At 35.3% G+C, this 22,791-nt stretch overlaps 1 protein-coding gene across 2 annotated transcripts; it reads left to right on the forward strand.

The window, feature by feature from the left end:
- The first annotated feature begins 1,809 nt into the window (after window positions 1-1,809).
- DTWD1 (DTW motif tRNA-uridine aminocarboxypropyltransferase 1) lies at window positions 1,810-21,127 on the forward strand. 2 transcript variants are annotated; one of them, XM_028100478.2, is made up of 5 exons: window positions 1,810-2,192; window positions 5,593-5,911; window positions 10,200-10,343; window positions 12,334-12,583; window positions 20,819-21,127. In XM_028100478.2, exons 2-5 carry the CDS (start codon window positions 5,648-5,650, stop codon window positions 21,064-21,066), a joined length of 906 nt encoding a protein of 301 aa, XP_027956279.1. In that variant the 5' UTR covers window positions 1,810-2,192; window positions 5,593-5,647; the 3' UTR covers window positions 21,067-21,127. The 2 variants fall into 2 exon arrangements, with proteins under 2 accessions (XP_027956279.1, XP_027956278.1); XM_028100477.2 differs by having other exon boundaries at window positions 1,810-1,896.
- The last annotated feature ends 1,664 nt before the right edge of the window (window positions 21,128-22,791 follow it).

The raw sequence follows: 22,791 nt of genomic DNA on the forward strand, positions 1-22,791 counted from the left end.
TCCTCAATTGAAAATGCATATAATACACCTAACCTACTGAATTAGGTTAGCCTAATCTGCTTTAAATGTGCTCAGAATACTTATGTTAGCCTACCACTGGGCAAAATCATCTAACACAAAGCCTATTTCATAATTAAATGTTAAATATCTCATGTAATTGAATACTGTACTGAAAGTGGCAAACAGAATGATTGTATGGGTAGAGAATAGTTCTAAGTGTATTGGTTGTTTACTCTTGTGATGGCCTGGCTGATGTGGCTGCCCATTATCACAAGAGAGTTTCATACCATGTATCACTAGTTCAGGAAAATACCAAGTCAAAACTCAAAGCATGGTTTCTACTGAATGCATATTGATTTCACACCATTATAAAGCTGAAAAGTCTTAAATCAAACCAATGTTAAGTCATGGACCATCTGTAATTTAATACTCCATAAAGTGGGGCGCCTGGGTGGCTTAGTTGGTTAAGCGTCTGCCTTCAGCTCAGGTCATGATACCCAAGTCCTGGGATTAAGCCCCACATCCAGCTCCCCACTCAGCAGAGAGTCTGCTTCTCCCTCTCCCTCTACTGCTCCCCCCGCTTGGACTCTCTCTCTCTGTCAAACAAACAAATAAATAAATAAAATCTAAAACAAAACAAAAAACTCCATGAAGTAATACTTAACCTTCCCAAGTGCCATGCACTGACATTTTCACACTAAACTAATTCATTTTTTAAAATGTGTAGTTTTGAGGGCAACTACTGGCTCAGTCTGTGGAGCTCGCAACTTTCGATCTCAGGTTGTGAGTTCAAGTCCCACACTGGGCCTAGAGCTTATTGTAAAAAAATTAACAAAATAAAAAAAATTAAATGTGTTTTGACTCAATATATTTCCTTGCTTACAAAAGGGACCTCCGCCAATGGGTCCCACACAATCCCCTTTAAAAGCACTGCTCTAAGCCATGATCATTCTCCAAAACCTTACTCAAATCCAACCAATAAGCCTTCATTGACCCCTCTATTCTGAGCTCTTGTGAAATTCCTACAATTTATTAGTCATGTTGTGTTTTCTGTACTACCCATTTTACCTTGATGTCCTTAAGCTCCTCTAGGGCAAGCTTCTGTCCTCACAGGCTAAATTCAAATAAATACAATGCCATTGTGTTTCTGAATCTCACAGTTTTGAAGTGCATTCCTTAGGTTTGGATTTTCCTCGGGGTGGGGCAAGGAAAAGTGGTTTTACAATCTATCCACATACTATGCTTAATTCCAAAATGGAAAAGCGCACAAAGTAGTTCCAACTCGACGTGTGTGTAGTTTTCAAGCAAACCAAAGCATCAAGATACACACAATTTTTCTGATAGCTTTCATTACTACTAGTACTCATCTTAACATAGCCATAAAAAAATAACAGAACCAAGTTCTCACGACTAAAATAATTCTGGAATAGGTAAAATGGAAAAGTGTTCTGTAGGATCGGCATTTTTCACAACTCACTGCAACTACACCTTGAGAGTATACTTCCAGAGCCGCGTCCCATTTAAGGGGGCCTCCGCCAGGGTCAGCAGGGAACTCAGCCCAGGGTTGGCGGGCTGCGAGGCCTAGTCTCACCGATCGGGACTCGCTCTCGGATCACGTCTCCCAGAACTAGGGCTACACCACCGGCCGCCAAAAGGCTGAGGCGGGACTTCCCCCTCTAACCACGCCCCGCGTCCCTCCCCGCCCGTTACTTTCGTCGCGGGACCTGCGCGGCGCCAGGCTCTAGCAACGGCCCTAGCAACGGCCGGGCTCCTCCCTTCTGTGTCTCCCGGAAAGCGCTCCGCCGTGCCCGAGCGCGACCTGGGCCGGGCGCGCGCCTCAGGCTCGGGCGGAGCTGAAGACGCGTGGAGCTGTGCGAGGACCCGCGGGCAGTGCAGGTCTGAGTCCCACTCGGATCCCTGGTGCAGGTCTCCGAGCCCCTCTGCGGACCAGTGGTCTGGCCGGAGACGTGCGACTGCAGGGAGAGGACGCTGCTTGGCCGGGCCCTAGTGGAGGTCGTGCAGGGTGTCGCCTGTGAGCGGGGCCCAGGTCCCTGTGCTCGAGCGCTTGCGGTTTTTAGGATCCTGCGTGCCCTTTGGGAAAAAGGCTTCCAAATTTTTCCTCAGAAAACTTTTTTTCTGCCCTAACAATCATTTTCAGTGGTTTCCGCTCTAAGGAATGTCTGTTCTGGCAGGTAGTCCCCTAGAAACTATATTTTTTAGTGTTTGGAGTGGTTTGCGGGGAATTGGTGATCACAGAAGGAGCAGCTTAGTACCGCCATGCAGTGTATTTAACAAATTAAGATAGTGGTTACATAATAAGCCAAGGAGTCTGTTCTTATGTCTAAATTGTTTCTTGGGAATGTAGGACAAGTAAAGAAGTATATTAATAGTTTAAGATGCCAATTCACGGAGTTGGATGATAAAATCTCTGCTTGAGTGAAAACCACAGCATTTAAGGATTATTTCTATCTAAACCCTAGTGTACCATGAAAAACTAAGGCAAGACAGTCCGCCTACCAAATGATGGGTGATGTGGGAGAGGCTATTGGTCCTGTTTGAAAAAGGTGGCACGTTGGATTTTAAAAAATGAATGTTGGACCTGTGTATATTATGTGACCTGACCAGGTTCTTAAAAATACTTGAAAAAAAATTTTGGAGTGGGTTTTATCTAGTACTGAATTGGTCTACAATACATGGTAGGGGAGTTGTATATAGTATTCCATCGGGAGGTGACTTATACCTTGGAGTTTTTAAAACATCATTGTTTTGAAAAAAAAAAAAAAATCTGCCATGTTGCCACTTGTGCCAGGCTGCAGATGGCCCATCAAGGTGGTTTGTCAGGTCCTTCAGTAGGGAGATGCATACATATGCTTTCTTTTTCAGAATGGTTTTGATTTAATAAGTGGTTGTTGAATTCCTCCTGCTGCATAAGACACAGGGAGAGATATGTGAGATCAGTAAAGAATTCTGCTCTTGCAGAGTTGATTGCTAGGAGGGATAGCTTCACTAAAAGGCAACTCCAGACTAAAGCATATTTTTCCATGCAAATATGTGGAACCAATAAGTGGGCAAACATAAAAAAATGTAAGAGATTGCCGTAGATCATGTAGAGTCCTGACTTTGAGACTAAAAATAGAGGATTATATGCAAGGTAGAATTTATGGAACTTGGTGAGTAATTGGTGTTTTGGGAAAAGAGGGTAGAGGGGGAGTAAAAAATTAGTTTTCAACCTAAGTTGCAGAGTGATGAATGTATCATCAAGGTAAAAATATTTATTAGTTCTTTAGGAATACATTCTTTTTATGTTTTCTAAGTAACTCCCACAACTCCACTTGTATTCCCTGCACGAATTTGATGTTAAGTATGGTTTGAAGGTTGTGAACCATCGTTTGCAACAAACTATTTGTACACATTTGAGGCAGGCTATTGTCTAGGTCAGGACAGATGCCCTTGTCATATGGTTTCAGAGACCTTTGGGCGGAGCTGTCCATGACTTAACTATTTCTGGCCTCTTCTGTGTGTGGCCACCACATCCACTGGAGAATGTATAGGTGAGGCAGGGAAAGGAGCCATAAACATTTCCCTTTCACTGCCTTATAGGTGTTTACATTTGATTTTTGTAGAGGAAGAACATTTATATAAGGCTTCACTAATGTCCTTTTGGCTTTATGGATGGAAGGCCACGTAAAATATAGGGGAATACTTCAGAGGCAGAATGCACTTGGAGGGCCCTAGAAAAACTCATCAGTAGTTTTCCACTGAATGTCAGGAAACACATTGACTTTCACGACATCCCCAGGAACTGTGTCCTTCAGCCCCATTATTGCCTGAGGCCTTTGGTGGCATATGCAAACCCCCTAAATAACTATTAGAACACCCAGGAAAATGGAGTCAGGTTGAATTAGTCCAGTCCAGTTTCTTTTTTAGGATGAGTCCCATGATGGGATAACTCAAGACTATCACAACCTAAAAATGTTTCTCTGTAAGGACCTCAGGCAACACCAGAGCAAACCCAAACCAAGACTTGGTGCAAATTAACTACCTTCCTAAGTGCAGTAATGAGACCTTGATTGGCTTGTGACAGCTGACCTCTGCTTCCCCAACAGGGGGTTTGTAGCTCTGATTTCTGGAGACTAATAGGATCTCTTACCAGACTTTTAAAACTGCTCCTGTCCTTAGAATGACTGTTTGATGGTAGTTAGGATTTCTTTACTAGATCTGTAGATGAATGCTTACAGATCAGCAAACCATCAGAAATTGTGTACAAAATATTGTGTCTGTGTATGCATTTTCTGCCGATAAGGTCCAAGACTCACATGATCTTAAAAGGATCTGAGACTCAAGAAAAGGTGACAGCTTGGTAAATTTGAATAAATTTGGCCAGTATATTTTATTTTTTCCTTCAGTAACAAGCATCTTTTTTCTTTGCATCTTTTTATTTGGGTCTCAAGCTTACTGGGATTTACAATCTATAAAAAACTCTTGATGAGTAATTAAATTAGTATCACTTCCTGTTGGTAAATTATGTTGTATATTATGTTCCACTGGACTTTTTGTTCACTTTCTATTTGGGATACCACAAAAAAGTTTCCTGTTGCAGTCACAGCATTTCTCCTGTCAGTGTTTGTACTCAAAGTGCCCGGGGCCTCATAGTTAAACACCACAATGCCATAAGCTTTATAATGAGAGACTCATTTTACAGCTCTGGAATGCATATCAAATCAAAAGGGCCCCAGTCTCTTTTCTCCCTCAAAAGATACTGTGCTTACAGAGTATTTGAATAACAGTTTAGACAGACATCATTCTTCCTGGAAGAAAATATTTAAGTGGAAAAGTTATTTTACTATTTTATCTCTAGAACTGAAGACTCTAAATGAATTATATTCTTAAAAAGTGGTATGAAATCTTTGAGTGAGAGGACATTAACATTACTCTGTAAAATTTTTAAATTTATAAGATCACACTTTGTTTTTCTGGGCATATATTTCACCTTTTTGGGATATTTTACAAATTGTAATTGGTAGTAGTAGATGCCTGTCCTGTTTTAATGGATGTTTAGTTATATTTTTGTGCGTGTGATTTAAGTCAGAGAATATGTCTTTTAGAACATAACCAACTAGATTTTACTGATTTCACTAGAACCTTGTACTTTCGTTAGGATTCAGGTTGAGATTTGATATCATATAACATCAGTTTAAAGTCAGAGCCTACAGAGTTGAATACATTCCTGGCTGATACTAACATTAAAACATTGTATTCCTAATATAAAACAAAATAAGAGTCACTGAAAAATGGATTGTTGGTACCTAAATTTTATATCTGAAATAGTTTTTCTAAGAGAGCAACCTTTTTATTTTTATGGAAGGGATGACTCAGAAGGGTCATTTATTGTTTTGAGTTTATTGCTTCTTAATTTTGTATTTTAAATTGTGTTAATTTGGTGGTTAAAAAGCTTATTAATACTTGTTAATAAATACTAAAAACAGTATGCAGTTGTGAATTAAATTGAGTAATTTTCCTTGTGGAGACAAGGAATAAAATATTTCCTGTCTTTATTCCACCCCTCCCCCACTTTTTTTTTTTCTTTTGCAGTGCACCTATGATTTATGTTTTAGAAATAGATGTTAAACTTTGGTTTGAATGAAAAATGTCTCTCAACCCACCTGTACTTCTCAAAGAAAAGGAAGAAAATAATTCAAAATTTGTAGAAATACAACACTCACAAACTACTTCTATAGCTGCAGAAGATCCTCTTCAAAACTTATGCTTAGCATCTCAAGAAGTTCTTCAAAAAGCTCAACGAAGTGGAAGATCAAAATGTCTCAAATGTGGTGGTTCGAGAATGTTCTATTGCTATACATGTTATGTCCCAGTTGAAAATGTACCTATTCAACAGATGCCACTTGTGAAGGTTGGTAAGAAATTTAATTATCTGAAAGTAGGATTTAAAAAGACATCTCATATATACCTGCTCTAATAGAATTGATAAGCGTGATAAGTAGCATCATTATGGAAATGAATAATATTAATAGAAAATTTAATCTTACAGACTAGTAAACCTATTTGTTTTCCTTGTCTCTGGAAAAAGAGACACACACTACTAAAACACTTAGGTCTGAGATGAATGGTATTGTTTTGAAAGAAATCAATTACTTTTTCATTAATGATTATAATTCATCTAAAACATAGATGTGGCATAAACATGAATACTACAAGAGACAAGTGTATAGATTGCCTGAAGGAACTTCAAAAACTACCTCAGGACCTTGGACCTCTTTTTAAGAAAACATATCCTAAAGGAACTAGGATTGATTTTTGCTTGGGCTTTTGTAGAACAGGCTTAGTCCCATCCTGCATGGAGATGGAGCTCATGTCAGTGACCAAAACTAAACTAAAATTAAAAATACTAAGACTGGGGTGCCCAGTGGCTCAGTTGGTTGGGTGTCTGACTCTTGATTTCAGCTCAAGTTTCAATTGCAGGGTTGTGAGCTCAAGCCCCACATTGGGCTCCACACTGGGCATGGAGCCTATTTAAAAAAAAACAAAAAAACTAAGACCTACTCATTGGGCTATGTTATAATTGTAGTGATTTAAGCCAGATTTTAAAAAATTGATAGGCATTGATTGCTTACCTTATATGTTTTGTTGCTTACCAAGACTACTCTTGTGTAGGTAAAAGGTCTGTAAACCATGATGTCTATGTAATCAAAGAATTTATTACATATATGTCAACTTGTCTAACATTGACATGAACTTTAGGAGTAAATCAAATAATGTATAAAATTTGTTGCCTGTTAGGACTTTGGAGAGACTAAACTCTACACATGGACTCATTAGAACTTGCTAGTAAGAAAATAAGCCAAAACTATATTTAAAAATATTTAATGTGTTGATTTTAAGATTCATTTACATTTGAAGTAAAATACCTTAATACTTATATTTTGTTACTTGCATTTCAGTTTAGCTTATATGTCATCTTGGCAAGTCCAGGGTCTCCTCAGGGGTCTAAAATCACACTTAGAAGCTATTGGAAAGTTTACTGGACAAGAGAAATAAGTATGGACTCCAATCAGCTTCATAGTTACCTTAGAAAAACTGAGAGCTTGAGGAAAATAATCTTCTTTAAGTTTCCTGTTATCTTGAGAGAATGTTACATTTCAAAGTATAGTTTTTGAAGTATAAACAGAATTATTCAATGTTCTGTTCATATCATAGCCACATAAAAGAGAATATCCCTTTAAAAGTTTTATCTTAAGATGTATTGTGTTCAAAAGAATTGAAGATCAGAATAATAAAAGTAACATGTTGACTTTTCATAGAATTTATTTTCACAGAAATTTAATAATAGAGGATTATTTTCCAAATCAGTGATCTAATGTCCACTATTTAATAGAAGTGACTTAAAACACTATGCCAAGTGTTTGATCAACTCTAAATGGCCTACCGGAGCATGCAGAGTTTTTAAAAGTGTTTATATTTTAATGACCATATATAAAACTCAGTGTGTTAATATATATTAATAGTAATAAAAGCTCTATAAAGTTTTTTTCTAATTTTTACTTTATTTTTACAAATCATTCAGCATTTGCTTTTAGATAGCCTGCTTGGGAAGGGAAGACGACTACATAATGAGTAAGTGCCTCCCAAGCTTTAAATTTTAATCTACAGAATAAATTCATAAATACTGATTTTTTTCATGCAGAATATGATTTTTTTTCAATGTCATGAGAAATGCATGAGTAAAAGTAAAAGATGCTCTTGGTATTTTTAAAAGAGGAGCAAAAAAAATCATGAGGTCAAAGAAAGCTTCCTCTTTTTTAGAGTCCTAGAATTTAAAAGACTCTCTTTGGGAAGGTTGATGATCACATAGGAAAAGACTTAGGACTTCCTGCTAAAGGCATTTTGATAAATTTGGGCAGAAAGGTTTGGTAAATCTCCTATAGGAAATATAAGTGTTAGAGAACAGATTGATGTTCTTCATGTTTGAAAACAGAACATCTCTACTTTCTGGCGTTACTCTGTACCCTGTCATTATTTAGGAAATATCTTCCTTTAAAATGTGTGAACTAGAGCACAAACATATGTTTCCATGATTTGATCTGTGTCTGTGCTTTTGTTTCATAGTGTCAGAAATTTCAGGCTTGCTCAGGGAGAACTAAAGTAGGTAGACTGGGTCCCAAGAATACTTCTTGAGCACAAATTTTGCATAATTGTCTTATACCTATAGGGTTTAGTCCGTAATAGGCAAGGTATGTGATGTTTAAATACATGAATAACACTCAGTCCTATGTCCTTGATATAAATGATACCCTTCAGTCATAGCCAGCTGATGAGAAATGTTGATGGTCACTTGGGAATTTTCAGTTCTACTCATCAGCCCTGTAGGAAAGTCAGTTTTATTAGTAATAGAATACTTTATCATGATATGCTTTCTTTTTCTTCTTTCCTATCTTCCCTGGGCTAAGATAATGCTGATCTGGGACTGAGAGACCCTGGGGAAAGGGAATGTAGTGTCAACTGAGAATGAGCATCATGAGGCAATTCTGATGTAGAGTTCAGCCAGAAGTAGACTGATATAAAATCATTTGTGAACTGCCTACTTAAATGGTAAATTTTCTGTAACTAGAAGTTGGTTTGATGATTTAAAGCAGTTGGCCCTAATTGGTCACTAGGCCTAAGTGGGGAGGGAAGGAGATAAGGGGTTTGGAACCCTAAAATGAAAACTATTTGGGATACATTTTTATGGCCCTTCTGGGATATATACCATCCTTTTTCCACACAATCATCCAGAAAGATAAAGTATATGCAGCTGGGATCATTCAGTAGCATGCAACAACTACTCCTTTAAAAAAACAGCTCTAGAATTAATGATACAACAATATGGATGAATCTCAGGATAATTATTCCAAGTGAAAGTTGTCAGATGAAAAGAGTACATACCATATGATTTCATTTATGTAAAATCCTGGAAAATGCAAACTAACCTATAGTGATAACAGATCAATCATTACCTAAGGACTGCGGGTGGTAATTGATGGGGAAAGGGGAAGGATGGAGGCACAAGAAGGCTTTTGGAAGTGACAGATATGTTCATGATCTTGATTATGGTGATGAATTCAAGGGTGTTAAAATTCATTATATTGTACACTTTAAATATGTGGAGTTTATTATACTAATTTTACCTATTTAAGCTGTTTTAAAAAAAAAGAAAAATAGTTTTGTACTCCAGGATAAATTTAGCTTGCCCCGGGGTAAATACCTAGAATCCTGCCTGTTAATGGGTTGGGTGGGAGCTGAAAAAGTGTTTGTAATAATATGTAAGTCATTTATAATCTGCAGTGAAGAATCCATCTCAGAGTTTCTCATATATATTTTGGGGGAGATGTGACTCAGCTTTCATTTTCATAATCATGGCTAACTATAGCACTTGCGCAAGAGTTACACAGGAAACTAAATCAAACAAGTCAGTGAAATAGAAAAATCTAACTCAAAAAATGCAAGAGAATATTATTTTTGCAAAGAGGCAGGATGTAATTCATAACAATTAAATAATGAAACTTTAAGGAAAATAGACAAAGATTTTAAAGAGAGTTAATTTTTATATAAAGTGTGTACCTCCTAGACCTATTCTGTTACTTTTCCAATTGATAATTTCATTTGTGCTGTTAAAGGCCACTGATGAGAATCATGATGTTCACAACAAAGAGTGAACCCTTTGAAGGGTAATACCTTTGATCTCAAAGGATGTATAGGGAATAAAATTTTGACTTGAATTTTAGATGTGAAGCTTTTGCCCAAACTTATATTTCCTTTTATTGTGTCATAAAATTAACAATCCTAAAGTTTATAGGAATTATAAAAAATGTTCTTGACACAGATACTGAAATGCAAAGACTTGGACTCAGTGCCTCTGTAGCTTAAATGAAAATGGCCTTGAAGCTTTGCTTTAAGAACAGATTTTATGTTAAATAAGTTGGAAATAATTGTTCATTACATGATCAACAATATTGAGGAAGAAATTTAGGTTTGCTTTATGACTCTTAGCATTCCTAATATTCTGGTTTAGAAAAGTATGCCTTTGAAATCATATTTATAGGAACTTAGTGTGAGCTTGTTATTTAAGCTTTGAAGGTCATTTTTCTTAACATAAAAGTTAGAATTTTTATATTGTGTTCATTTGTCTTTTTTTTAAATTTTAGCTTCCACTGAAGATTGATATCATTAAACATCCAAATGAAACAGATGGCAAAAGTACTGCTATACATGCAAAACTATTGGCACCTGAATTTGTAAATATTTACACGTATCCTTGTATTCCAGAATATGAAGAAAAGGACCATGAAGTAGGCTGCTTATTTTTTACAACTCTTGGCATTGAATCTAAAAAAGAATTTTAAATTCCATCGCCTTTCTGAATTTACTTGAACATAATTTAATATTTTTCTTAATGACCTAGGGTTATCTTTATGTAACACTAAACAATATACAATTTATTTACTTCATTGGTATCTTCAAAGATCAAATGATCTTAGATTGTTAAGGCTTTTTTGAATTTTGACTTTCCACTTTTTATAGTTGTTCTGCATTATATCTTCAGGTTTTTACTCTTTGCCAGTATTACTGTGTCTGCTTTACTTTCTCTCCTCTCCATTTTCTTCCCGATACTACATATAGATGGTCTAATTTGATACAAACTAAGAAACCATATTACAAACATTGTTGGAATTTCTCTGAAAGAAGAAAAGACAGTCTGAATTAGAGGGATTTTCAAGAATTCTCTCTGAATTAAGAGCTTTAATACATGGCCTTTGTAACATCTTATGGCTGCTCAGAGGCCTTCCTCTGATCACTTCTAGATTCTAAATTGGTTTTCACATAGTTGAAATTGGTGAGATATTACTGCTCTTGTTGAAAAGTGATAGATCTCAAAAAAACTAGACCTTGGGTACTTGGGTACTTCTAAAAAATGTATATAAACCCTTCTAGGTTTCTTGGAGACCATTTGTTGGTGTGGTTAATCTGGAAACATAATTAAAAATTAATGTGTTCATTTGTTCTAGGCAGAACTTAGTTTTTCCTTTCCCATCAATATATATGGGATAAATATAAATAAATATATATTTTTTGGTTGAGTTTATATAGAAAGTTGTTTGTAAATGATTTCTGAGTTTTGGATCTAGGAATATATTTGTGTTTCCCTCTCTGGTCAGCAAAGTATCATTTATGTCATTTGAATAGAATACAGTGCTAGGTTCTACAAAGAGATGTGATATGCTTACAGTCCAAGAAAATTACAAAGTCCTGAACTTTGCTGATTGGGCATAGGGGAAATATAGACACACATTGTAAATGTTTGAGAAACTTTTATAACTCTGAAGTTTTTAAATTCAAGATTTTTTCTTTTATTTTTATAATGCTTATTTTTTCATATTAAAAATGATATATGCTCATTAAAGAAAATTTGGGAAATACAGAAAAGTATGGGAGATAAAATACACATGATTTAACCAACATTTGTTCATTTAACAAATATTAATTGGGCAACTGCTTTGTGGCAGGAGCTGTTCAGACGTTGCAGGCTCTAACAGTGTGTAAGGTCTCAGTAAAAAACATGCTGAAAGAAAGGTAGCATAATTTACAGAATTTTTCCTTGAAAGTCAGATTTTTCAGTTTTAATTTTTAACTGTAATAAATATACTTTAACAGATAGTCTGGGTATTGTGAGTTGTATTTACAATAATTTTATTAAGATAAATTCCCAAAAGTGAAATAACCAAAGGGTCTGAATATTTCATGACTCTTGAGTTAAAGTGCCAAACTGCTTTCATGAAGAGTTATGCTATTGAAACCTGACATCAGTAATGGCTATAAAGGCACTTAACACCATATCCTCACCAGCATTAACTGTATTTTTTCTTTTATCTCTGCTTATTATATAGGTGAAAATTGTATTTAATTATTGAGTGCTTTTCATTGGTTCTTTTACCTAGTATCATGTACTTTGTCTTTTATGCTGTGAAATATTACAGTATTTAGTTTTTTGATCCATGATACAACTAACTTGGCTTCTATCAAGAGGTGAATAACTTATTTTGAAGCAATACTTATAGCTAGTATATTATGATTTTTAAATCCTAGGGAAGAGCCAAAAGCTTTACCATACTTATTAAAGAAACATATGAACTTTCAAACGGCTCAAGTGGTTGTTATAGAACCTAATGCTTGTTTCTCAAGTATTCAACATGTTTGTTTCTCTTAAAGTTTTGAGTGTCAGAATTTATTCATTTTGAAGATCGTAACAGCACACTACTAACTTAAGCTTCTTTGCTTTAGGTTGCCCTTGTTTTCCCTGGACCTAAATCTGTCTCAGTAAAAGATATTTCTTTTCATCTGCAAAAAAGGATTCAAAATAATGTTAAAGGCAAAAATGATGACCCTGAAAAGCCATTTATTAAACGCAAGAAAACTGAAGAACAGGATTTGAATGACAGCAACTGCCAAGACACAACACTGAAAAAAATTATATTTATAGATAGCACCTGGAACCAAACAAACAAAATACTCACTGATGAGAGACTTCAAGGTAAAAAAATAAAATTTTTGTGGATTGTTCCTTCCCCCAACTTTCATTTCAAATACTTCAAACATGCAGATATATTGGAAGAATTGCATCAAATACCCATACATTTTGCCACATTTGTTCTATTTCTCTGTTATATGTATACTTAGATATTATATACATTTTTGGTTGAAACACTTGAAAGTAAGTGGCAGGCTTTGCAATACTTCACCCTTAAATATCTAACTGTACATCTTTTAAGAATAATTGCATAATCGAATTGCCATTATCACTCTGGGAAAATTAACAGAAGTTCTAATATCTAATACAGTCCATATTTACATTTCCCTAATTGATCCAAAAATACTTTTGTAGCTTTTTTCTTCTGATTCAGCATGTAAACTCACATTCTATGTAGTTATTATACCCTTCAGTCTCTTAAGGTAGCGCAGTCCCCTGTTTTTGTTTTCTGTGACTTAGACTTGTGGAAGAGGGCAGGTCAGTTGTCTGAATGCTTCATCATGATTTGATTCCATTTAGTGTTTCTGTAAGGATACTTAGAGATTAGGATCAATCTAGGGTTGTCCATGACAATTCCAGTTTACACCTATTGTTTTGGTATAATTTTTAATAGCATTCCCTTTCACTCTTAGAAATGTAGCTGTTTAGCTGATAAATTATATGATTACCCTATTCATAGGTAAAGTTGTATACTTACTGCATCAAATCAGGAGGCATATAGTGTAAGTTTCATTACTGATAATAACTTTAATTATTTGATTAAAGTGGTGATTGCCAGATCTCTCTATTATAAAAGTTCGTTTCTTCTTTGAAACTAGTAGTAATCTTTGGGGTGATGCTTTGAGACTATGAACTATCTGTTTCCCAGCTGCTTTTCACTGAGTGGTTTTAGTATTTATTGATGATTTGCCTAAATCAGCAAATACATTGAGGATTGCAAAATGATGACATTTTAATGTATTATTTCTTTTATATTTGTTAGCTGGCATTCTTATGTAAAGAGCTCTTCTCCCCTCTCCCCCGCCCTTTTTCTTTTCTCCTGCCCCTTTTTGAGGTCACTATGGGTTTATGGATTTCCTTTTAGTTCATCATATGTAATATGTTGTGATTGTATTCTTTTTGATGTCCAAATTGTCTCAAATTTTGCCAATGGGAGCCCTTCAAGTCCTCTGTGGCATGGCCTCATTAGTCTTTCTGGTACAACAGGATGTCCCAAGTTCACTTGTACTTTTTTCCTGCCCCAGACATAGAACCAACAATTATGCAAAGGAGCTGTGGTTCTTTTTAGTGGGGAGGGATATTAGAAACCAAGATCTGGTAAATTTATTACAACTTGGATGTCATTGCTTCAGTGGATAGAGCCAAGGAAAATAGATATATATATATCATGAGTTCACATGGATAGTTCCAATTCTAAGATTTAACATTACAGGGATTTTCTTTTGTTTTATCTTTGTACTCTCTTAGAGTGAAAAGTTCAGTTCCTAATAAAATGGTTTAAAAGAGTTGCTTTGCTTGCCCCAGTAGCACAACTAGTAATATGAAGAACAGAAACTCATGTTACCTCTCTTGTTTACTTGCACTTTACTCAGTTCTTCAGGGTTTTCCAGTAGTTTCTCTAAAAACATTAGATATATTTCTAGCTCTTGGTGGCCTTATATGTGTACTATGTTTGATTAGAAGGCAAGAGAGCTACCTGGTTGGTTTTAGGCGGTTGCCAAAATAGAGCTTTTCTCAGGCTATTGTTAAAAATGCACTTCACCTAGAAAAAAAAGTTCATGACACTTTTTGGAGTTTAACTTGTGGTAAGTCATCCCAAACTAAAGTTAGTGACAATACTAGATTTAGTTTAATTTACGTAGTTCATACCTCTGAGGTCAACATACCTGTTAGTAAGATTGTCATTCTAGTCGTGTTTATGTTTGTGTGTTTGTATGTGAGAAAGATAGGCAGAAAGAGACAAAGTGTGTGTGTGTGTGTGTGTGTGTGTGTATGTGTATGTGTGTGAGAGAGAGACAAGTCGGGGAGGAGGAATGTGGGAGGGAGGGAGAGAAACTATAGAGCATAAAACCTGGAAGAACCTTTTGCTGATGTTTAATAGAGAGATGGAACCCTAAGGCCCTGCTCTTTGGAGTACTACCTGCCAATATTACCCTGGATGGTTACAGCACCAACTTATTCCTCAGTTTGAAGATTTTTTTGAGCCACTCTCTTTATAATTACCATATATGGTAATTGAAAGGATCAAATGAAAGAACATGAGTGAGAACAGTAGAAAAAACTATAAAAGGAATTATTGAGGCACAATTCAAAATCTGTTTTCAGAGTGTTCATATTTGAGCTTAAGGCTTAAAATCAGATTTGGAAAAATTTCTGTTATTCCTTCCCAGATCACATAGTAAGTATCATATATTTCAATTCTGTGCTACATGAAAATTTTTAAAAGGGATTTCTGAATTCCTTCAAAATCATGAAGTAAACAAATTCAGTATTCTGTGCATGTCCTACTTCAACCCCTACCCCTTCTGGCTCCTTATTGCACCATAGGGAATATTTGGGGCTCTGCACATATTTATAGCCTCTGTATATGTGAAATACCAGTTTCCAGATAAACCAAGTTATTTCCTCAAGAAATAACCCATGTTTGCTATAAATCATTGCCTTTAGGTTTTAAAACATTTTATCATTTGATGGGATTAAGCTAAACAAACCAGCTCTAAACCTCAGATAAAACCCTCAAATGTAATGTATTGGAAATTGTGTTTCTGTTATCTTATGAATGCTGAGGTTAAGAATCCCCTTAACAATGTGAAAACATACTGTTTCGCCACATTTTACAGAGAAGTAGCTCTGAATGTTTTACTGCTGTTGAAATAAAACATTTGAAGATTGACTGTGTAATTAATCATAAAAAGTGAAGAGTGACATAACATTCTTAAAGATTGACTATAGGAAGCCTTGGGAGGACATGGTAGGGAATGGTGGTCTCTTTTTGTTGGGGAGGCAGTCCAAATGATAAAAATGGCATTATATTGTAATTTATTTTAACAATTAGCCAGCTCTCTCCCTTCATTTTGACTACATTGATAAAATGTTTAAAGTGACTGCTTTTTTCAGATTAAAGGTATTGCCTGAACTGTACTCAGTGTATCTGTGAGTGCAGTATCATATACTGCCTCATTCAGTCCTCCCAGCAACAGTATGAGAATGGCTTAAGATTTTTATTCTCATTCGTCAGTTGAAGAAATTCAGGCAATAATTTTGAAGAGAAAACCATTTATAATTGTCTGCTTTAAAGTTCTGCTAAAAAAATTTGCTGAATTCATCATAAAGTTATTGATTGCCAGAAACGCTAGCAAAAGAATTTTTTTAATGTATGCGTTGAACTTTTAAAAGTAAATCCTATGCCTGTGTATTTCCGGGTGTTTTAAAAGGTTCTGTACACTTGCAAGCAAATCTTTAAAGCAGGATGGATTAGTGGTAATAATCACTGAGTCTTGATTTTTATTTTTAACATTTTAGAACATATTAGGTGTTTTAGAAACTGGCACCATTTAACAGTTACTCTTTGTTTTGTTTTGTTTTGTTTTTAGAAATTGCATGTGCTGTCAAATCCTATGTTAAAATTTTAATTATACTAATTACTTAGAACATTTTCAAACGTCTCCCTTTACGTCTTGGATATAATTAACATTAATACAAATAGTTCAAAAGGGTTTGGTTTGGGTTGTTACAACTTTTGTGTATCTTTGAATCAAAATTATTCAAATTGAAATATTTTCAAAATACATAGATAGAATACTTTAAAGCTTTTATGATTTGTCCATTTATTCAGAAATATTTGTTGAACACCCGTTCCTGGACAGGTGGTGTCCTAGACTAGGGGATATGAAGGAGAATAAAGCAATATCTCTACCATCCAGTTGATCACAATGGCTGTTACGGTTGTGTTTCACCATGTGAAATAAAAACCCAGATAGAATCTGAAAAGAAAGAGTGGGTTTACTTTTTACAGGTTCAGGTTCAGAAATGGGTAGTCCAAAGCTGTCGCAAAGACTTCACAATGCCTGTAAGAACTCAGACTCATTCTGTTTTCTTCCTCCATCACTTTCACCCTCATACTTGTAAGATAGCTGCTAGGTCCCGAGACATCCCATATATATTGCTGGCAAGACAAAGGACAAAGGGCAATATGTATATGCCCACTGAGTCTGGCTCTTTCATTAAAAAATAAGTATAATAATAATAGCTTTCTTGGAATTTCCACCTAGGAGATTGCAGTTTTCCTTTCTTTGGCCAGAATGGTTCCCCTGACCACTCTGGCTACAAATAAAGCTGGGAAGTTGTTTTTAGCTGGACACGTGCCACACTGAACAGTATTGAGATTGTTAGTATTGAGAAAAGGGGAAAATGAATATTGAGAAGACAGTGGACATTGTCTGCCATGTAATCTGTTGTGGGAGGCAGGCGGGTAAGCAGGTAAGAAAATTCAGTAAGTTTTGGATACAGTGGTAGCACTGAGGAGACACAACCCTGCTCTACCCAGAGTCCCTGGATATATTAACTGTTTCTGTTGAAGTCTTGATGGATAAAGGGCTAAGGGCTGGGCATTTCAGACAAAGGGAATGATACATACACAAAAATACAAAAACATCATTTTGCATTCAAGAGACTGAAAAAATTGAATATGGTGTAGAATGCGTACATACATGAGAGTGGTAGAAGAAGCAACTGAAGAAATACAAATTATGAATGCCCTTGAATATTATGCCTGAGAATTTGGTCTTTTTTTCCACAGGTGCTGTGGCAGTATGAGAGAATTTAATGCCAGACATTGACATGATTAGATTTATGTTGTAAGCCTAATGGAAAGAATAGGGCCAGGACCTGACTTCTAGCTCCAGTTCTGCCATAAATAGGCAAAGGTGTTTTTCATATTACTTTTTAAACTAAATTATGATACATGTGAAAGAATATATATAATATAATGTTATAGCACATAGTGAGATAATAAATAAGAAGCCAAGCACCAGAATTGTGTTGGTAACTTTTATCTACCAATGTTCTCGCCTCTGCCACTCTACTTCTCCCCCCGCAACAGAGTTAACTGTTCTCCTGAATTACGTTTTTATCATTCCTTTGTGTTTTATTAAATACATCTATTTTCATAATCTTTTTATTACTTAGTTTTCTTTATTTTGACCTGCATGTTGTATTCCTGGGGACCTAAAATCTAAAGTCACCATTTTATTTCTAAGGTTTGTCCATGTTGTTATATGATTAGCTATAGTTTATTCATTTTCACTGCTGTATATTATCTGACTGTATGAATATACTACAATTTATCCAGTCTCCTGTTTATGAAACACTTGAGTTAACTAGTTTTTGCACTTAAAAATAGTGCACCTACGAACATTCTTATGCAGGTACAAGATTCCTTAAGGAAACATACCTAGACGTGGACTTGTTGGAGAATACTCACTTCTACAAGATAATGCCAATTGTCTTTCCAAAGTATGGGTATATAAACTTACACACCCGTCATTAATGTGTAAGAGTCCCCATTGATCCGTGATGCCTCCTACCTTGGTATTGTCAAATGTTTGATTTTTGCCAATATAGTGGATATAAAGTGGGGTCTAATTGTGATCATAATTTGCCTTACCTTAATTAATAATTGGATTGAGCATCATTTTCTTCACTTATTTGGTCACATATGTCCTATTCTGTGAAATACCTATGTGCATTTTTCTAGTGTTTTTTTAATTGATTTTTGTAGGAATTCTTTATATCTACTAGAATATAGATGGTAATGTTTTGAAATATCTTCTTGCAGTTAATGACTCATCTTTTAAATTTCTTTATTGTATCTTTTGAGGAACAGAAGTTCTTCATGTGGAATTTATCAATCTTTCATGTTGAACACTTTTTGTGTCTTGTTTAAATCCTCCCTACCCTAAGATAATATGTTTTTAAAAATTTGTTTATAGATTTTAAAAGTATTTTAAAGTCAGTTGTGTTTCTTCCTTTTCAGTTATTATACATCTAATTAATTTATTGTTTTTATTACTATGTCAGCTAAGACCTCCAGTACATTGAGCAGAAGCCCTGTAGAGGTCATCCTTGTGTTTCAATCTGAGAATCTCTGTCTTTTTTACATGGCAGGTTTCATTTATTCACATTTGCTATGAGTATTGATATTTTTGGAAATATTTCTACCATCTAAAATTTTATTTCTGTTTGTCCTGTTTTTTTACTTTTTTTTCTTGACTTTTCTTTGATCGAGCTTTTATTTTTTCTTATTTCATTTTTTGATATTCCTATTTTGGTGCTGTTAGAAAACTGGACTGTGCACTTGAACTTAGAAGAATTGAAAGTCAGTATTTTTACCTCTCCTTTGAACACTCTTAAGTATTTACTACACTTAAGTTTGATTCAGCTCCCTCCTAGTTCAACAAGTTACTGTTGTTTTCTTCATTATTTTTGTTCTGTCCTTTATCTTCAGCCCACAAATTAGATATTGTTATTGTTTTTTGTTTCATTCAGGCAGCGTTTATTTGGATTTACATAGATGTTTATTGTTTTCTTTGCTCACTATTCTTTTAACCCAGACTGAAATATATTCCTTAGAAATTCCTTTTATTTGGTTTCCTGTTGGCATATGTTCAATTTTTGTTTCTCCACTATGTTTTCACTTCTGTTCTTAATATATGGTTCTGCTGGGTACACAATTTTAGGTTGTTAGTTTTTTTTTTTTTTTGAACACTTTGGAGTTGTTATTCCATAGTCTTCAATACTCTACTGTTGCTAATGAAAAGTCTCCTGTCATTCTGATTACCATTCTTTTATATGATCTGCCTCTTCTTAATGGCTATTTTTTTTTAAGATTTTATTTATTTATTTGAGAGAGAGAGAAAGCACAAGCTGGGTAAGGGGCAGAGGGTGAAGTAGACTCCCTGCCGAACAGGGAGCCCAATGTGGGCTTGATCCTGGGACTCCAGGATCATGACCTGAGCCAAAGGCAGATGCTTAATGGACTGAGCCACCCAGGTATCCCTTAATGGCTGCTTTAAAGATCTCTTTATTCCTGCTCTTTTGCAGTTTCACTATGGTGTGATGGATCTAGGCACTAATTTCTTTGTATTTATTCTGCTTGAGATACATTATTTCATGTATCTGTGACTTTGCATTTTTAAAAACAGTCTCTGGAAAAGTCATAGGCATTATCTCTTTATATGCTAACTCTTCTCCATTCTCTTTGTTCTCTTTCCTTGGAAGTCCTATTAGACATTGGATCCTCCTTATATCTTAAAATCTTAATTTTTTATAGTATTTATTTCTTGTCCCTCTGCTACATTTCTGAAGTAGCTTTTAGGTTAAGGAGAGGTGTGATAGTAGGAGATCATTGATAACCCAGAGGTTCCGAATCTTAGTAAAGAGGCTAATTTTAATACTATCTTCTCCCTTTTATTTATTACTTTAAAATAAATATACTTTTTAAAAAAGTATACCAAAATAAATATAATGTGAGCCTAAGTACTGGCCTAAGGCGCTAAAAGCATTTTGGGTTTGTATGTTAACATCTGAGTTTTAAGAAATGAGAGTACTGTTCTGTGATTTCATGAATAATTTCCTCTTTAAATGCACAGGAGTAAGGCATTCTAGCCGACTGTGTCATTGAGGTCTCACTCAACAAATGTGGCAGAGCTAAGGAAACAACTCTAGGTACTCTGTTCATGAAGATATAGCCAAAAAGTGATAGTCCAGAAATAAACTTTTAACCATATTAAGAGCCATTAACCTGCCTATCTCTTTCCGTGAGTTTTACAATGATGTTTTAAATGTCAGGTCATCAAGGAAATGTAACCCTTCTGAATATTGGTGAATTTAGTCCTGTCCCTGGTTAAAATAAATAGAAGATAGAAGTGGTGAATAGAAGATAGAAGAGGTGAACATCTTAATTGTTAACTACTTTTAACTCATGGTTGCAAGTTCTAAGATTTATAGATAAGTAACTGTCATATTTAAGATTCTGTTCTGTGTTTTATATTGCTTCTGTATATACCTTAATGCATTTAAGAAAATACTCTATTTGGAATTGGGATTGAAGGAACTCATCTGTACTCCTAAAAGAATGCTTTTTTTTAAATTCTTAAAATAATTAAGAGAAATTATCATTGTGCCAGACTCTGTGGTTAAGAAGAAATATTGATACTTTTTTTTATTTGTTTTTGGCAGGATTGTTACAAGTTGAGTTGAAAACAAGAAAAACTTGCTTTTGGCGCCATCAAAAAGGAAAGCCGGATACCTTCCTTTCCACAATTGAAGCCATTTACTATTTTCTGGTAGACTACCATACTGATATATTAAAAGAGAAATACCAAGGACAATATGACAATCTCTTATTTTTCTACTCTTTTATGTACCAGTTGATAAAGAATGCCAAATGCTCTGGAGACAAGGAAACAAGAAAACTTATCCATTAGTTTTTAAAGAAGCTACTTATGTCATTTTATTTTGCTAAAAATCAATAAACCTATAATTGTGCTTTGTTTATTCTTAGGAAATATTAATGTATAGTGTCTGTAAGACCACTTGAAAAAATAAGATTTCATTCATTTATCTCATTTTTTTAAAGGGAATTATTTCTAAAGGAATTTTCAGAGACAGCGTTGACTGAAAAACTCATTTCAGAAGCTATTTGCTTAAGTTTGGCATATCTAAATTTTATTACTGTATTTTAATATATTTATATCTATGTAATTAGATATAATTAGATATTTGTTTAGGGATCTTCATATTTTTGCTTCTGTACCCACTACCGCATTTGGAGGTAGGAGGGGTCAGAATCTCCTTGCTGAAAATGAAGTCATAAATAATTCGCTGGAGATTTGTGGCAAACACGGGCAGAACTGGAATTGTGGCTTCAGTCCCTAGGGCTATTTTAAGTCCATACTGCCTGTGATGGACATCTGTTGCTTTTTACATTTGCCTGACATCTTTTTTTAGGGAGAAATTGCTGGCAGTCATGAGGACATGTGACCGTTTAGCAAGCAAAATGCCCAGTGATTGATCCAAGGATGAGCACATGACCCAGCATCCTTTTTGTTAAGTTATATGAATGCTGTAGGAGATAAGGTTTACTTTACAAAAAGCAATATGATGCAGCAGTTAAAAGCACAGACTCTAGAGCTAACTACCTGAATGTAAATCTCAGCTTATCCTTTTCCATTTACCAGTCATGTGTCAGTTTCTTCATTTCTAGAGAGATGTTAGTACAGTAGCTCCCTTACAGAATTATTATGAGGATTAACTGAGTTAATGTATCTAAGGAACTTTCAACAGCACCTGGCATATACTAGGTGCTGTATATGTGTTTACTCTTTTGATGATTTTATCTGAAGTTGCAGACTAACCATGCTATAACCTGAGAGCTGCTGGTGGCATCTGTGCTGCAGATGGTAGGAACTTGCCTTAGAATGAAGCCAGTAAAGGAAAGCAGAGAGGAGAGCTAAGACTTGAGTCCTGAGGACATGATCTAATCACCTAATCTAGCTGCTTAAGAATGGAGCCATACTGTGCCGGATAGCTTCTGTTTGGATTCACCTTTTTCCATTCTGCTCTCTGCTCTGTGAGGTGGGTCCCCTTCCCCTCTGGATTTTGGTTAGGTTCAACAGATGAAAGCATTTGTAAGAGATTGGAGGTTGAAGGAAAATTAAATTGTATTATTTATTTCCCGCGCTCCTTTCCTGCCAGGTCACCATGGATTGGCTGTGTACCTCTAGTGGAGACCATTCTATCAGGCATTGCTTTCCAGGCAGTTATCCCGGTTACTCTCTCTCATTTCAGGTCCCTGCTCCATCCCTTTACAGGAGGGAAGAGCCCCCCAGGTGTAACTAGCCCCAGAGTAGTTCATTACTCCTTGTTGGCTTCCCTACACCCTGCCTATACCTTTGTGAATAGTCATTTTATTATATTCTTCTCCAATGTCCCTCTGTTTCTTTCTGGGACTCTGCTTGATAAATGCAATCTAGCAGTAATGATACATTTACCTAAGTATATTCAGGGTAACACATAACATGTTTTATGAAAAAATGAGTCACTGGTGAAATTTATTTGCTGCACATCATATTCCCCTCTTAGAGATTCAAACGGTACAGCTTAAAAGTGCTGGAAAGTCTTGAAATAAACATTTTGAACTTTAAGTTAGT

The sequence above is a fragment of the Eumetopias jubatus genome, unplaced genomic scaffold (assembly GCF_037043125.1).
Source record: "Eumetopias jubatus isolate StellerSeaLion01/CBP00866 unplaced genomic scaffold, mEumJub1_p1.0 scaffold_7, whole genome shotgun sequence".
NCBI classification, from domain to species: Eukaryota; Metazoa; Chordata; class Mammalia; order Carnivora; family Otariidae; genus Eumetopias; species Eumetopias jubatus.